Source organism: Dromiciops gliroides, chromosome 4, assembly GCF_019393635.1.
Source record: "Dromiciops gliroides isolate mDroGli1 chromosome 4, mDroGli1.pri, whole genome shotgun sequence".
NCBI classification, from domain to species: domain Eukaryota; kingdom Metazoa; phylum Chordata; class Mammalia; order Microbiotheria; family Microbiotheriidae; genus Dromiciops; species Dromiciops gliroides.
Genome location: NC_057864.1, coordinates 334,131,227 through 334,147,824, shown reverse-complemented (window position 1 = coordinate 334,147,824; position 16,598 = coordinate 334,131,227). Strand labels below are relative to the sequence as shown.

Here is a 16,598-nt window from a genome sequence, read left to right as displayed (position 1 = left end):
TTGAATTGGTTTTTGGAATCCATTCTTCTTTGATCTGGCCAAGAGCTTAGAGTATTGTTTCTGGAGAGCAGGTTAAGTTTTCCTTGGCACGAGTATGGTAAAGACGGCCCTTTGAAAAAAAGAGGGGGAGGGGGGAAGGGAAATGAATTTTTATTACTAGAGGACTTTTAAAAGTACTTAATACTGTTTATTTGTTTAGGAAAACAACCCTGTGATAATAGGGGGAGATAATAGAATTTAAAATTTGTACTAAAATATTTTAGGTGACCATATGTAACATTATTCTATGTAAAAAGCAACATTATTTTATTAGTGGTGGTTAGGGAGTTTTAAAGCATTTTTTTTAAATAATTGGCATGAATGATTTGGGAAAAATCTTATATAAATATAAGGCCACTTTCAGAATTTCAGAAGGCTGTTCTCATTGTTCGTTAATGATTTGCCATATGATTGTCAGCGCTTTTGAAACTTCTTGGTACAGAACCAAAAAATTTAGCTTCTGATAAAAACAGATGCTTTTCTTTCCTTACAAGTTTACTCTATTACTTTTGGAAATAATATGCTGAGGCTTTATGAAATAAATTTGGAATTAAGAAATCAATTATAGAGAAAAGCCAGTCTGTGACCATATCATGCTGGTTCGCCCTCTAACATTTTAAAGATATTTTTCTTAAACTCTATAGCCATTACCTTCTGTAACAAAGACTTTGATTAGGGCTATGACAATTATAATAGTCCAGGTCCAGGTTTGCTGTCTTCTTTTTCCTTGTAATCCACTCTCCACTGTACTTGTGCTGTTCTCTGAACACAAAAGGCATTCAGTAAATGTTGATTAAATTGCTTTCAATTCTTTTTAAATGAGTTTTTGAAAATACCTAGGTATAGCAGTTTCTTTTACACTTTTGATCTGAATGAGCACAGATGTCATGAATAAAACATGTTACCACTGGGAACCTTAGTATTCATTTCTTGCTTAGTTAGGGAGAATTAATTCTATTTATTTATAACACTTTTAAGCCATAATTTGTGTTAGGACTAGGGGCTTTCATATTGATGTTTTTGTTTACCAACATATAATCTAGTTGAGTTGATAGTTTAAAAGTTTAAATTTTCTTTTGGAGTGTGCTCTTCAAAGTGTTGTCATAGAATCTTTGCATTGAAGAATATTTTTTGAATACACCCTATGTTTATAGTTCTATTTTGATATAGACTAATAAATGCTAGCTATATTTTGTTTACTTTTAACATGGTTCCCCCCTCCCCTTTTATAAACATTAGGAAAGATTTTTTGTTACTACTGAGTACTTTTTAAAAAAAGTTAAATGCAAAGTGGCAAAATAAAAAAAGAATTTAGTTATACAGTAGGGAGGTTTTTGCAAATGTGTGAACCCAATAAAACTTGTTAAACTGGAGTGTGGCCTTAAACACTTTGATACATTTGTGATTTAACTAAGTACTTCTTCCAATGATGCATGATAACATGTCCCTAGCTCCCCATCCGATGTAACTCTTTTGACATTGTGTAGTTATTAATAGATTGTCTTTTAGGTAGCCCTTGCTCTAGCCTCATGACCAACTAGAATTCTTTTCCAGTCATGAATCTCTTTGATGATTTTCTTTATTCCATTTCTTGTATAGTTCCTCGTTGGTAATATGTTGGGGCCTATTTATCCTCACTGTGCTCCTTTTATGTCCTTTTGGGTAAAATGCAAGTTGAATTCTTTGGCAACCATGGTATTCTAAGACTTGCTTTACTAGAAGAATATTGATTTTAAAAGATGTCCATTTGTTTCAGAGGGAAGATGTCATTTAAAAAAAATAGCACTGCACTGTTTCCCAAAAGCAATCCAATCCCCTCTTAATATTCTATTCTGCATCCAGTTCACTGATCATTCAAGATGTTGTGACTTGCAGTGAATCGGATTTAAGTGAGGGGAGGGCTGTGCAGTCACCAGCTTCACTCTTTCCTCAAGAGCCATCTGAGTCCAGTGGCAAGATTTTGTGTGTGTGTGTGTGTGTGTGTGTGTGTGTGTGTGTGTGTGTGTGTGTGTGTATATTTGGATGACTGGCGATGACCCCAGAAGTTTTGAGGCAGTTGGGGATAAGTGACTTGCCCAAGATAGAACAGCTAGTAACTGTCAAGTGCCTGAGGCCTGATTTGAACTCAGAGCACCACCTAATACTCAGAGCACAATCTACAGCACCACCTAGCTGCTCCATTTCTTTCCTTTCTTTTCTTTTTTTTTTAGTGAGGCAATTGGGGTTAAGTGACTTGCCCAGGGTCACACAGCTAGTAAGTGTTAAGTGTCTGAGGCTGGATTTGAACTCAGGTACTCCTGACTCCAGGGCCGGTGCTCTATCCACTTCACCACCTAGCTGCCCCTAGCTGCCCCATTTCTACTGTGGCCAAGAGTGGTGATGGTTAATGAGTGATATCTCTAATCTTTAACCTATACCACATTTTAATAGCTATGGGAGACTATTTCTATAGTGGTAAAGTAGTGGGAAAAGGAGAAAGTGGGTTCTGTGAACTAAAGACATTTGGTTTTTAGACTATCTAGAACTGTGGATACTTCTGGAGAAAACAAATCAATATAAATCTTGGCACATCAGTATAACTGAAATTAGAAGACAAAATGAAGGTGCATTTTAAAAAATTGACTGATTCACAGATTTTACTTGGAGAGGCAAATAAAATCAATTCCACCAAGTCCTTTTATCATTTGTCCAAAGGCAACAAGAAAGGTCATTATATAGGACTTTTTATCATCTTGTTCATGTTTTGTATGCATTCACAAACTTGCACGAAAATAATTGTAGTTTATGTGCCAATATCTATTGCAGAGGATGAAGAGGTTGAGAAATTCTATGAAGAACTCAGTAAGACTCTCCAAATCAAAGCAACATATTCTGTAATATCTTATGACTTAAACGTGATAAAATGCCCACCTAGAGGAGGATAGTAAACAAGGTTGGAAAAATGGCTTGAGTAAGAAGTAGGAGAGTCTGAAGAAGTTGGAGTGTCTGAAGGCTTTTGTAGACTATGGAAAATGCATGTTTATATATCATGAATACTTTTTTTTAGCAGAAAGTTGGAAGGTGCTGCTCATGTTGCATAAAAAAGTATCAGAAAAAAATTGATATTTTAAAAATCAGTTTTTTAATTAGCAAAAAAAGAAAATCCATCTTTCCTTTTTCCTCCCCCAAGATAATAATTGGCAACCAAAGGTCATGCATTAGAATGTAAACTCTTATTTGTTAAATCTTTTGGATGAGAATGGCAGAAGATTATAGAGCTATATCATCCCCTAAGACAATAAGAATTGTAGAGAGAAAAGAACATTTGCAAGATTCAACTATACAAAATCTTCATGAAGGAATTTGATGTTGAAACTAGAAGGTGAACATCAGGGTAAAGATCCAGAGGCCCTTTCTGGAAACTTATCTGGAAAGATTTTTGTCAACAAATTCTTCACCAACAGTGATGGTGAAGCACCACTGTATTCTAGACTCTTAACACAGTTCTTGTTGTGCTACATAGAAAAATAGAAATGGCAGGCAGAATTAGAAAAAATAAATTTTAGAAGAATATCTGAAGTTCAGTTAGTAATATGGTATGGAATTATATTTACTTTTTATATTTCTAGTTTTTTTCTTGGTAATTTTTGGTAACTGATTTTTTTTCCCCTCAGATAACAGGTAGGGGAAAGTATTTTGAAAAGCACTATTACACAAATGTGATTTTTTTTTTTTTAGTTTTTATAAAGTATTTAAAACTAATTTTGTTGTAATGTTTTCATAGGAATAACATACTATGTAATTGTTTTGGATTTTAAATCTTTAATACCATGCATTATAAAAGATCAAACATTAGTGTGTTCAAACTTGTAAAACTATTAACTTTATAGATAAAACTAAATTTTTAAAGTTTAAAGTAGTATCATCAAGCTCTTCTTTTTCCATTAAGCTCCTGGAAGAAAATCATTTCCAGGATGTTGATTTGAAAACAAATTTTCCCCTCTCTTCTTACCTTGAGTAGTTAACATGATTCAAGTCATCTTGATTCTTTCCCCTAGACATTAGCTCTATCGGAAGTTTAGTTATACTGTAACTAGATTATGCCTAGCAGCAACTTCACATGCCTTTCCTGTATTTCCTTAACTGTACATGCACAGGCGAGATAAACTAATTTTTTTTTTTACTGGTTTCTGCCTAGATAATGAAACTGCTGTCTATACATTAATGCCAATGGTTATGGCTGACCAGCATAGGTGAGTATTTCTTTTAAAGACTAAAGTTTTTTAGGGTTACCTAAATAATCACAAAAAGACTTAGAGTTTTAGAGCTAGAAGTGAACTTTGAGGCAGTTTAATTCAGTGTTTTATTTTATACATGAGGAATAGGGACAAGGAAGCTTCAGATTTGCCCGGGTAAAACTGCTAACATTTATCTAAAATTTTTCTTCATTATGGCCTTTTTTCTTTGAAAAAGAAATTCACTGTTGGAGCATACCAACTAGCAGAATGACCTTAGACAAGTCTGTTGTTCTAATTTTAAAGATGATGGTAATAGTAATAGTAGTTATCATTTATATAGTACTGAGATGTTGTAGTATATTCAAATAAAAATATTCCTGTCGTGTGCAAAATGTGATGCTAAGTACAAATACAAAATAATTCCTGCCCTTAAGGAGTGTATGCCCTGCTAGAAGAATGGGAGTGGGAATCTAGCATGTGCAAAGAAAAAAGTGAGGTAATTTGATATCACTAAGGTTCTTCAAGATTTTAAGATTCTGCAGTTTTAAAATTTCATGGAGAGAAAATGAATGGTTCTGATATATTTTTCTGTAGTGTTGTGAAAGTATGATGAATTAGATAAAGGGTGTCCCAAAAATCTTTAGTGCAGTTTTAAGCTCTAACAGGTTTAATAATTTAAAACTGAACTAAGACTTTTGGGACAACCTGTAATATACCCATTCCATGGAAATAAATGTTTGGCCAGTTAACATGGACTACTAAGATATATCTTGAGATAGAATGGTCATGGTGGGTGGTGAGTAAGTGCAGATCTGATTGCTCAGAAATTATAGAAATGTTGGAAAGCATATTTTCTTTCTTTTTTTTTGGAAAGCACATTTTCGTAATGTATTGCTATTTTGGTGTTCTGCCATTTGTGAGGAATTGTTGACTATTTTAGAGTGGTGCCTATGTCAGATTTATATGTAGATATGAGATGATTGGCATTTAAAATTGGAGGGGAACTGCTGACCTGTAGATTAGGTTGTGATCTTGCCTTTAAAAGGGGGGGGCAGCTAGATGGCGCAGTGGTTAAAGCACCGGCCCTGGATTCAGGAGTACCTGAGTTCAAATCTGGCCTCAGACACTTGACACTTATTAGCTGTGTGACCATGGGCAAGTCACTTAACCCCCATTGCCTAAAAAAAAAAAAAAAAGGGCATGTGTATAGGGGATGGGGGGGCGCAGATTTGGGTTTTACAGTAACTTTACAGGTGATATAGGCAATATTTAGATACGGGGTCACAAATGCCACATCAGGCATGTGTTGTACGTATGCAGTTCTTTTAGCTTAATTCCCTTTGCATAGAAGAAATCATTGGCAGCAGAAACCAGTTTAAGTGGCTTCAGAGTAGTGAAGCTGTCATTGTCTTAATAGTCATGATTGAAACTGTCCCTAGCTTAATTGACTATGTCAGGTACTTTTTGGTAGTAATACTGATTTGGGAAATTGCTACACTTAAGAGAATAACTTCTCTCCTAGGAAGATTTGATAAGGGGAGTTGAAAAGCTGTGGACTGTGCTATAAGTCTTTTTGATTTTGTTTTTGTGTAGATCTGTTTCAGAATTATTATCCAATTCAAAGTTTGATGTCAATTATGCCTTTGGACGGGTGAAAAGAAGCTTACTTCACATTGCTGCAAAGTAAGATATACTTGGTTTGGGCAAATAAATATAGCTTCTGTTATTCCTTTACCTTTTCTTGATTTGCCTGCATTCTGTTTTTTTTTTTTTTTTTTGGTTATCCTGGAATTTTACCAGTGATATAGCCATGAACTACCACCACAGACTCTGGGTTGGACCTGGACCAAGATTGTAGTCTGGGTGAAATGTAGATTCCCTTTGTGATGAACTGAACAAGAACTGTGCAACTAAATTTACTTTTTTTTTCTTTTTGATTTGGAGAAACTATTCAAATTATTTAAAACTTAGAATTAGTTTTAAATTAGTTGTCATCTGGAAATATGCTGACTGTAATTGTAGGTTGTTGACTTTTGTAATCTATGACTAAGACTTGTCTTAGGTTAGGTGGAGAATGCTATTTACCTAGATTGTTTAACAATCTGTTAGTAGTAGTAGTAGTAGTAGCAGCTGCCCCACTGGGAACCCAACTGGCCAATTCTAATTGGGCAATGCTGGCTCCTTCCTTCCTTCCTTCCTCCCTCCCTCCTCCCCTAGTATAAGTAGCAGTTGTTTCTATTTTGGCCAGAAATCTTCCCCTCCCAAATTTATTATTTTTTGAGTAGGTACAAGAGGCCATTTTGGGGTCTCATTTCTTACCTACCTTAATCAAAGACCCGAAAAAGACCTTAGCTTAAAGAGGCCAGGATCTCCCACTCCATCCAGGGCCATTTCCATTAGTCCTGAAGTATGTCTTGCCACTGGACCCAGTTGTCTCTGGAAGAGGGAGTGAGGGTGATGACTTGCAAGTCAGGACATTATCTTCCTCATGTCATTGGTCCTCTTTGAGAACAAAGGACAAACAGCCCATTGCTTATTACTAGTAGAAAATTAGACTTTTGGAAAGTGTTTTCGTGACACTTGAATTTCAAGAAGTAATAATGAGGTAATCATTAAAATGCATATGTACATATGCATTAGTACAAATTTATGTATTTTCTGGAGTTTGGAATCTTGGCTAAAACAAGCTACTACTTAATTGATAACCTAGTAGAAATAGAAAGTGTTTTCTTCTTGGAATAGGTGTAGGATGTTTAAATAAGTAACCATAGAGATATGTGTAATTTTTGATGTTTGGATATTGAATTAATCAACATAGTTGCCTTAATTATTGAAAGAATTTGAACTCAATTTTATTTCAGTTGTGGATCAGTTGAATGCTTGGTTCTGCTGTTAAAAAAAGGAGCAAATCCTAACTATCAAGATATTTCAGGGTGCACACCCCTTCATCTGGCAGCTAGAAATGGGTAAGATTATTTTTTCTAAATAGTTTTTGGTTATCTTTATTAGGTGATTTTTTGATATTTATCTTGTGAAAGTCATGTAACCATGTAAGTATGACCAGTTTTAATGTAGAATTTTTAATAAAGATAATATTTTAGAATTTTTCATATCAAGGAAGGAAGAAAAAAAATTGCTTATTGTGTGCCAAGTACTGTATGCTGAGTGCTTTACAAATATTATCTCATTGATCCCCACAAAGTCTGAGGCAGATTAAACAGGTCTTCCCTCTCTCTCCAGGCTTAGAGCCAAGTTATTAGAGCCATGTAGAGAGAGCTGCCTCAAGAAATGAAGACTCATGAAAAGTGAAATGAGTATCACTAATTCATATGGTTATTTGGCATTTTTAGATATAGTTATAGTTGAACATTATATTCATTGCTCTTTTTCTTTAGTTTTACTTTTCACAAAGGAGAGGCAGTAGGGTATAATGGACAGAGGATTGGCCTTGAAGCCAGGAAAACCTAGGTTCTAATCCTGCCTTGCGAATATATTAGGTGACTGGGCCAGTCACTTAACCTCTCAGTTCTAGGCAACTCTCTTAACACTAGAGTTAGTGATTTAAAAAAAAAATCATTAACCCCTTTGGCAATTTAGTGAATCCTATAGATCCCTTCACAAAATAATGTTTTTAAATGCATGAAATAATACCCATAGGGTTAAAAAGGAAATTGACTATATTGACATAATTATCAAGGAATTATAAAACAGGTCATGGAACCCAGGTGAACGCTCCCTCATCAATGCAGGTCAGTCAACACCTCCTCTGCAACTTAAGAGTCTTAGAGCATTGGGTTAATAATATATGGTGGATAGTTGTCTTATGAAAATGTTGGCTATGAACAATTATTTCTCTAATTTTTCATAGTCTAATTAGAAGCTAAAGAACAGATTGCCTCACAGTATGGTTAAAAACAAGTTCAATCCTTTTGTCACTATAGCAGGAGATTCAGGCAGGTGACTCAGTGTGAAAGATATGGACATGGTCCCAGTATTGAAAGGCAGGATGTTTCCTTCCAGAAAGAATCCTTATAAACTATTCTTAAGAAACAAAGGCTTTACAAATAGCCCATAAAAATGAATCATTTTAATAATTAGGTTTGCCAATATTAGACCATCTCTGTGGGAGGAGGCCTTCATTACATTAATTTCAAAAATAAAGAAATAAGATAGAGAGATTAACTGTTTTAAATACAGCAAGTCAGTGGAAGAAAATGAATTAGAATTGGTTTGTGACACCTAGTCTTATTTGTTGTAGGTTATCCTTTTAATATTTAATCGTACTTAAAAAAAAATCTCTGTAGGTAAAATTTAAAAGTTACTATAGTTGTGATATTTTTAAAGGCATAGCCTTTTATGATAAAAATTTCTAACATATAATTTAAGATGATGTAATTTGATAATAGATTAGCATATATAATTAAGAATTTCTTTAGAACATAGTTTGGTCTGTTAACAAGCATCATTAAAATACCTGATCAAATATTGATGAGCCCATTTGCTTTAAGCAAACTGCCAAATGAGGGACAGCTAGGCAAATTAGGGCTACTACCATATCATCTATTAGTAGCTCCAAACTATTTACTCTTTTTTTTTTTAGTGAGGCAATTGGGGTTAAGTGACTTGCCCAGGGTCACACAGCTAGTAAGTGTTAAGTGTCTGAGGCCGGATTTGAACTCAGGTACTCCTGGACTCCAGGGCCGGTGCTCTATCCACTGCGCCATCTAGCCGCCCCCAAACTATTTACTCTTAATCACCTTTATGGAATTTCTATTCAGTCCCCACTGTACTGCAAGTTGTTCCCTGATTGACTTCTACTATCCATCTATTTCCTCTTTGCCTCTTAGAATCTCTGTCTTTCATTTCAAGGCTTCAGTTTGAGTTTCTTCAGTGAAGTCAGTTCCTGGATCTCTTGCTCTTCTCCTTCCAGATTATTAATGATTTATTCCTCCTTAGACTACCTTGTAAATACAAGATGTACTTGAATGCATTGAGATATAGTCATAGAATACTGGACTTTGATTCTGGATGACCTGGCTCCCACCCTGATATTTATTAAGCTGCTTGACCCATGTCAAGTCTTCACTTTTCTAGGCTCCATTTCACTCATCTGAACAATATTTTGAGTACCTCTTGCCAAGAGTTGTGAGACTGAACCAGAGATATATCCTGTATTAGAAGTGCTTTGCAAATTTTTAAGTCACTATATATCAGTAGTAGTAGTAGTGTCCTTGAATAGAAGGGAACCGGCCTTGTTCTTTAAATCTCAGCACCTATCATAATGCTTTGACTAGAGAAGACCCCTAATAAATGTTTGAATAAAAATGATCTGTATTTTATTAGGCCAAATATAGGAAGGTCTAGTTTTGCTTGTTTTTATGGTAGTGTTTTTTGTATTATTTTTAAAATACTTTGTAATTAAGAACATGATACTTTTTTCTTTTTTTTTTTTAATTGAGCAATGAGGGTTAAGTGACTTGCCCAGGGTCACACAGCTAGTAAGTGTCAAGTGTCTGAGGCTGGATTTGAACTCAGGTGCTCCTGAATCCAGGGCTGGTGCTTTATCCACTGCGCCACCTAGCTGCTCCAAAGAACATGATACTTGATGTACTTTCATAATCTTTCAACTGATTGAAATTTAACCTTGATATTTAAAGGAAGATTTGATTGCCCTTTCCTGAATGAGGTGAAAATGTGATTACTGTCATGTATGTAGCATGTACCTTTAATCCCTGATGTTGGAGAGGATGAGGCTGGTGGGTCACTGGAGTTTGTAGTGTAGTATGGTATTTCTAAAGCCAATTGGGTGTCCACACTAAGTTCAGTGCCAGTATGCTGAGTACCTGGGAGGGGTGGATGACAAAACTGCCTATGGAAGGGTGAATCTATCCAGCTTTGAAAAATGGAACATATCAAAACTTCTGTGCCAGTTGGTTTGGATTAGGGTCCAAGAGTTGCCACTTCTAGCCCACAGTCTAGTGAGAGTGTTAATAGATATAGAGAGCCCCAGTCTCAAAGCAACCCCAAAACAAAACAAACCCCTCCAAAACCAACAATAACAAAAAAACCTGATTGCACATTTTCCCCTCCAGTTATCTGTAAATCAGACCTAATGTTTGAATATGTCCAGATCTTAGAAACTTTACCATTTTTTCATTTTAAATTGTTAGCTGAGTTTATTGAACAAGTAGGATACTTGTATAATTATGTAAAACCGTCAAATATTGGACCTGTTCTTTGTAAAATACTTCTCATTATATGCTTAGTATATTTTAATGTTATTGTTAATGACGTTTGTGATGTCCTCTTTTCTTCTTTCTAGTCAGAAGAAAATGCATGAGTAAATTATTAGAGTACAGTGCAGATGTCAACATTTGTAATAACGAAGGACTGACTGCAGTAAGTCTTTTAAACTTTGTCAAAATAACTAAGTACTTTAAAAGAAATAAAATTTAACATAGTATATGGATTTTGTAACAATTATTTTTTGTGTTTTTATTTAAATGTTTAATGTCTTTGCAATAACTAAAGGATCACAAATGTTTGGAGACATTTTTCTTGCATTTATTTCAAAGAAACTATGAACCTACCAATTATTCTGTCATCCTCTAGTTTCTTTTTTTAGTTTCCATCACTGATCTTCACTGAATCTTTCAGCAGTACATTCTTCATAGGTGCTTTGGGACTTTAGACTATGGGTGTGATTTTTTTTTTTTCCCTTTTTCCTTCTTCCTCACTGTGCTCAGGAGTAGAATGTTTTTCTTTACTCCTTATCCTTGCCCTTGCAAAATTAAGTCAGTGTAACATATATTCTTTGTGTGAGTGCCTTTCTCCACTAAAGTCCTACTTTGATCCCTTTTGCTGTGGAAGTGACCCTAGGTTCTTTTCAGTGGAAAAGCTTTGGCAGATATTACCAAACTAGGAAGTCTTTGAATATGGGTCTAGTGATGATCTGGGACCAACTTAAATTTAGAAAAGCTTATAATTTTGGCTGTATGGCTGTGAACTTTTCGGTCACAGTAACGGTCTCTGAGGCAATGCTTGGAGATGCTGTAGTCATTCTCTTCTGCATTTGTGTCTTGAGTGTCCCTACCCTCAAAGTGGGGTTTTGGCAGGGTTTTTTTTTTTTGTTGTTGTTGTTGTTTTTGTGTTCTTGACCCCTTCTTCCGGGCCTACTTCCTGACTTGATTTGAAGTTAGGGCTAGTATCTGCCACACTTAGGAAGGGAAGGTCCGGGCTGGTTCTGTTGCTGATTTCTTGGGAGTATTGAATGTTAGGTCATTCCAGGATCTCAGGGACAGGCTGGACACCTGCAAGATTTCAGTGCTCCCAAATTGGTTTGATCCAGGAAAAAGTCTAATTCGCTACTCCCTATTCTGAGCTCTGTAAATTCTGACCTGGCTTTGGGTCTGTGCAAAAGTACATTGCTGCCTAAGTCCCTGTCAGCCAGTTTGAAAGCTCTTTTGGCTTAGAGCAGTAGAATTATAGGCTCTGCTTTGGTCTGGATTTTTCCTATTCTGGTTATTCCTTTGCATGATGGGCTAGACATTGGATGTGAGATCCTGGTTTGTGTTTGAAGTCTGAGTCTCTGCTGCTGTCTTCTTAACTTCCTTTTTTTTTCTGTATAACAGGGCCCAGGTTTCCTACTGGGAAAGATATGGGTCTCCTCACGCTGTTCTGAATCTGTTAACCAGGACTGTGTAGTAGATAACAAAATGAGTGCCAGTTGGTACTTGTGCCTGTCATAGTACTGTGGTGTAGGGTGATGTGGATCTGAGACCTACTTTTGCCCTGGTGAACAGCCTTTCTCTGGGTGCTGGAGTATTCCCTGTGCACTGTGCTCCTGGCCACCTCTAACACCCCCCCCCCCCCCCCCCCCCCCCCCCCCCCCGTTTGTCTCCTTATGCTGAGCTGGGTTGGACAAAGGACTCACTGTTACTTTTTTTTTCTGGATTTCTTTATCAGGATTAGGAGCTTTTCCACAGTTATTCTTAAAGACCATTTCCTAAGTTTGAAAGGCTTGTTGTCTGCTTCTTTGAAGGGAGTTTCAATACTGGTGAAATCATAGATCCTTGAAATAAATATGTAAATTATATGGAATAGATTATAGGAATTTCACTTTCTCAAATAGTCACAATTTTAAGTTTTTTTTTTCTCCTTGAAGTAGAGATAAAATAAAATACTATTTTTGAAAAACAGCATCTTGAAGTGCTTTAAATGAAATAATGAAGACATGAAATTTCATCTTTGCTGTTTGTGTACCTCTTTTTAAAATTTTTTGGTTTTTTTTTTTTTTTTGGTGGGGCAATGAGGGTTAAGTGACTTGCCCAGGGTCACACAGCTAAGTGTCAAGTGTCTTGAGGCCAGATTTGAACTCAGGTCCTCCTGAATCCAGGGCGGGTGTTTATCCACTGCGCCATCTAGCTAGCTGCCCCTCTCTTTTTAAAATTTGGAGAATAGTTTTGAGTATTGTCTATTGTATACCTAATCATAAATAAAGGTCTCTGACATGAATAGTCCTATGAGATGAATAAGGGAAGTATCAGTTTTGTCTGGGAGGATCAAGGAAGACATTAGAGAAGGTGATATTTAATTTTTTGAGTGTAGACTGGGCAGGGTCTCTATAAGTAAAAGTAGAAGTGGTGGAGAGGGAATAACATGAACATGGGTAACTAAAGTAAAAGCATGTTTGGAAGATGGCTGGCTATCTAACTTGACTAGAGTATAGAACCTATGATAAGCTGTAATGTGAAATAAAGATAGTGAGGATAGATCCAAGTTGTGAGGGATCTTGAATGCTAGGCTGAAGAGTGCTTTTATTTGGTAGGCACTGAAGAGTCATTGAAGATTTTTAACCTGAAGAATAATGACATCATTTTAGTGGCCCTGGAACACCAATTAGGTGATAGTGTATTAGGCTAGCTTTAAAAAGGTGAAGGAAAACAAAAATGAGTCAGAACTCCTTTTAGGAGGTGCCTTAATATTCTTGGGAGGACTTTTAGAGGGCAGCATTGTAAAGTAGAAAGAGCACTTCACTCTTTAGTCAATCTTATCTTTTTTTGTTTGTTTTGTTTTTGTTTTTGGTGGAGCAGTGAGGGTTAAGTGACTTGCCCAGGGTCACACAGCTAGTAAGTGTCAGGTGTCTGAGACCAGCTTTGAACTTGGGTCCTCCTGAATCCAGGGCCGGTGCTTTATGCATTGTGCCACCTAGCTGCCTCTTATCTTTTTTTTTAATCATAAGAGTATTTTATTATTTTTAGTTACATGTAAAGATAGTTTTCATCATTTGTTTTCATAGGATTTTTAGTTCCAATTTTTTCTCTCCCCCTCCCCTTCCTTCCCCCCTCCCCAAGATAGAAAGCAATCTGATAGAGGTTGTATACGTACAAACACATTAAACATGTCAATCCTATCTGATACTGCTTGTGTGACCTCGGGTAAGTAAATCACCGAACCTTTATGGGCCTCAGTTTTTCCACCTGTAAAATGAGGGGTTTGGACTGAATGGTCCCTGAGGTCCTCTCACCTTTAAATCTACGATGCTCTGCTCCTGTAAAAGGGCATAAACACTGTTGATGGGAGGAAGAATGATAAGGTAGCGATAGATCTGAGCAGTGATGAGATTGAGCCAGTAAGGTTTGGCGCTGACTATGTGGGGTAAGGGGGGACGAATCCAAGGTAATTTCGAGGTTTTGCCTAGAAGTGATTGAAGAATAGTGATGTCATTAAAACAGATAGGCTAAGTCAGGAGTAGTAGTATTTAGAGTAAAACTGATGAGTCTACTTTTATGTTCAACTTGAGGTGCCTGTGGGATATCCAAATAGATGTGTTCAGTGGACAGTGGGAAACGTGAGTAAATGTTATATACTGAATATCCATAGGATACCTGATATTGTAGTTGGTGCAGACTTAGGCTTATCTTCATGGTACTTCTAATCCAATATAGGCAGATAGATAAATATGATTTAATCACTTTTCCTACCAATTAATTTTGAGAAAGAAATGATTTCTTTCCATTTGTTACATTCATTTGCCCTACATAATTTTATTCCACTACAGTAGTGAGATGTCTCTACTTTTCCCCTTCTTACTTCTCTTCCTAGTTTTTCCTCAAGACAAGCAAACTTCTCTTGGCTGTTATTATTGAATATATTTAGCAAAGCCTGGGAAAAGTTTTGATTGCTATTAGGAAGTTTTCATAGTTGGAGGGATCAGACTTGAAAGGATGTAAGAGAGCATATTTTGATACTTGGGAAACATTTTTGAGGTTTCTTACTTATTTTTCCTCCCAGATTTTGTATCTGTGGGGAATAGCAGCTTCAGCTGTGAAACTCTTCTAATAGAAGCTATTTTTATACTTATTTCCATTACTTCTTTATGTTACTTTCCTGTTATATTGTTTTGAGTTTTTTTTTTCTTTTTCTGCTGGTGGGGGAAAGGTTGGGGAATGAAGAAGGGCAGTGAAGGGAAGATGAATGTGCTATACCAAGAATATCTAGTAACAAACTATGGAACTCAGAAAGAATTTAGCACCTCTCTTCTCTAATTCAGAATTGCCTTATGGAAAATATATGGGTCTCCTTTGAAAGCCCCAGGACACCCAAGAAGGAAGATATCTTGTACTTGCCCTGTCGTTTTGTATTATAGAAAAATTAATTCAGAAACATAACTTTTGTTGGAAATTTTTTTTTTTTAGTGAGGCAATTGACTTGCCTCACTAAATTCAAGACTTGGCCAGGGTCACACAGCTAGTAAGTGTTAAGTGTCTGAGGCCGGATTTGAACTCAGGTACTCCTGACTCCAGGGCCAGTGCTCTATCCACCGTGCCACCTAGCTGCCCCTGAAAATTTTAATCATTAAAAAACTAAGAAAAAGCACATGGGCCTAAAGTATCACTAGTTTGTATTTTAATGTTCAAATGTAAAAATTTCTTATAGAAGTATTAACTGGCACCTATTATTCTACAGATCCACTGGTTGGCTGTAAATGGAAGAACAGAACTACTTCATGATCTTGTGCAGCATGTCAGTAACGTGGATGTTGAAGATGCAATGGGACAGACAGCATTGCATGTTGCATGCCAGAATGGTCATAAGACAGTAGGTTAAATTTAGTTGAAATTTCATGTATTTTGTACATTTTGGAAAACTTTGAATTTATGAAAAGGTTTTCAGTAGGAACATTTGTGAACTTTGTTTTGAATGGTCTGCTTTTAAAATATTTTCTACTAATTACTAGAATGCTGATTTGTTTTGGTGGAAGGAGATAAAATTAGGGCTATTTAATACTTTAGCTTTTCCTGTAAGTAATTTCATACAGATTATAATTCCTTTAGACATTTTCAGCTATGGCTAAAAAAATGTATCGATAGCCAACATTCTGGTGATGAGCATTTCCAAGCTTAGGTAAGCTAGTCCTTGGTAGATAGGTGAACAGGTTCTTACTTGAAACCTTTTTAGGTTGATAGAACATACTAGAATTTGTGCTTTGATGGCTTAGTCTTCAGAAATCTGAGGTTGTCTCTGATGAGACATTCCAAGAAATTGAAAGTGTGGTGTAGGGGGCAGCTAGGTGGCACAGTGGATAAAGCACTGGCTGTGGATTCAGGAGGACCTGAGTTCAAATCCAGCCTCAGACACTTGACACTTACTAGCTGTGTGACCCTGGGCAAGTCACTTAACAAAAAAAAAAGTGTGGTGTATGAGGTGTAGTATCAGGACTCTCTCAGTTAGGGAGGCAAAAGTTGCTCTTCTGGTGTCCTGATTTGTTCATAAAGTAGAAGAAAAGATTTCTTTGGGTCCTCATGTCTACTTAGATTTTATTCCTTTTAAGGTTTAGAAATTAAATTAGTTCAGTGTCTTTAAGGAATAGTTAACAGCTATTGTTTCTTCAAAGGTTACTGTTTTTAAGGCTATGAAAGCCCATTTTTTAAAAAAGCTCACACCAAAAATATTCTGACATATCTGATCCCATTCTTCAGTGTTTTCAAAAAGCATAATTATGGATGACTTTCAGGAATTCCTTTGTAAAATTATTGTAGTTTTGGATGTGATCCCTGTTGACAGTATCTCAAGGGAAAAAGCCCACCTGAGTTTTCAAATTTAAAGAGTTCTAGATATATCTGTATCATGCGAGATAGTTAACTGTAATGAAAAAAACATAACAATTGTTCAATAATCTTACCCTCTTTCTGCTTCCGTGAAGATTAGAGAGGAAGTGTGTTATAGTAGTTGATATCAATTGCTTTGAGTTACGATAGAAGATAGTAGACCCTTCAGAAAGCCTTGGCCCAAATCATATGTACTTTTTAGAATGCATTAAAAAAATGTGAATTATATGAC

The 16,598-nt window shown here is 36.1% G+C and overlaps 1 protein-coding gene across 6 annotated transcripts in view; it reads left to right on the top strand.

Annotated features, from left to right (window-relative positions):
* HACE1 (HECT domain and ankyrin repeat containing E3 ubiquitin protein ligase 1) overlaps nucleotides 1–16,598 on the top strand; it is a 91,438-nt gene that overhangs the window by 1,499 nt on the left and 73,341 nt on the right. For 2 of the 6 annotated variants that reach the window (XM_044004915.1, XM_044004917.1), the window contains exons 1-5: nucleotides 5,908–5,939; nucleotides 7,118–7,222; nucleotides 10,579–10,655; nucleotides 14,059–14,106; nucleotides 15,225–15,356. In XM_044004915.1, coding sequence (XP_043860850.1) covers nucleotides 7,219–7,222; nucleotides 10,579–10,655; nucleotides 14,059–14,106; nucleotides 15,225–15,356 — 261 coding nt within the window. In that variant the 5' untranslated portion in view covers nucleotides 5,908–5,939; nucleotides 7,118–7,218. Of the gene's footprint in view, nucleotides 1–4,216; nucleotides 4,272–5,849; nucleotides 5,940–7,117; nucleotides 7,223–7,673; nucleotides 7,677–10,578; nucleotides 10,656–14,058; nucleotides 14,107–15,224; nucleotides 15,357–16,598 lie in introns of those variants that run through there. The other 4 variants (XM_044004916.1, XM_044004918.1, XM_044004919.1 and 1 more) reach the window with 3 other exon arrangements.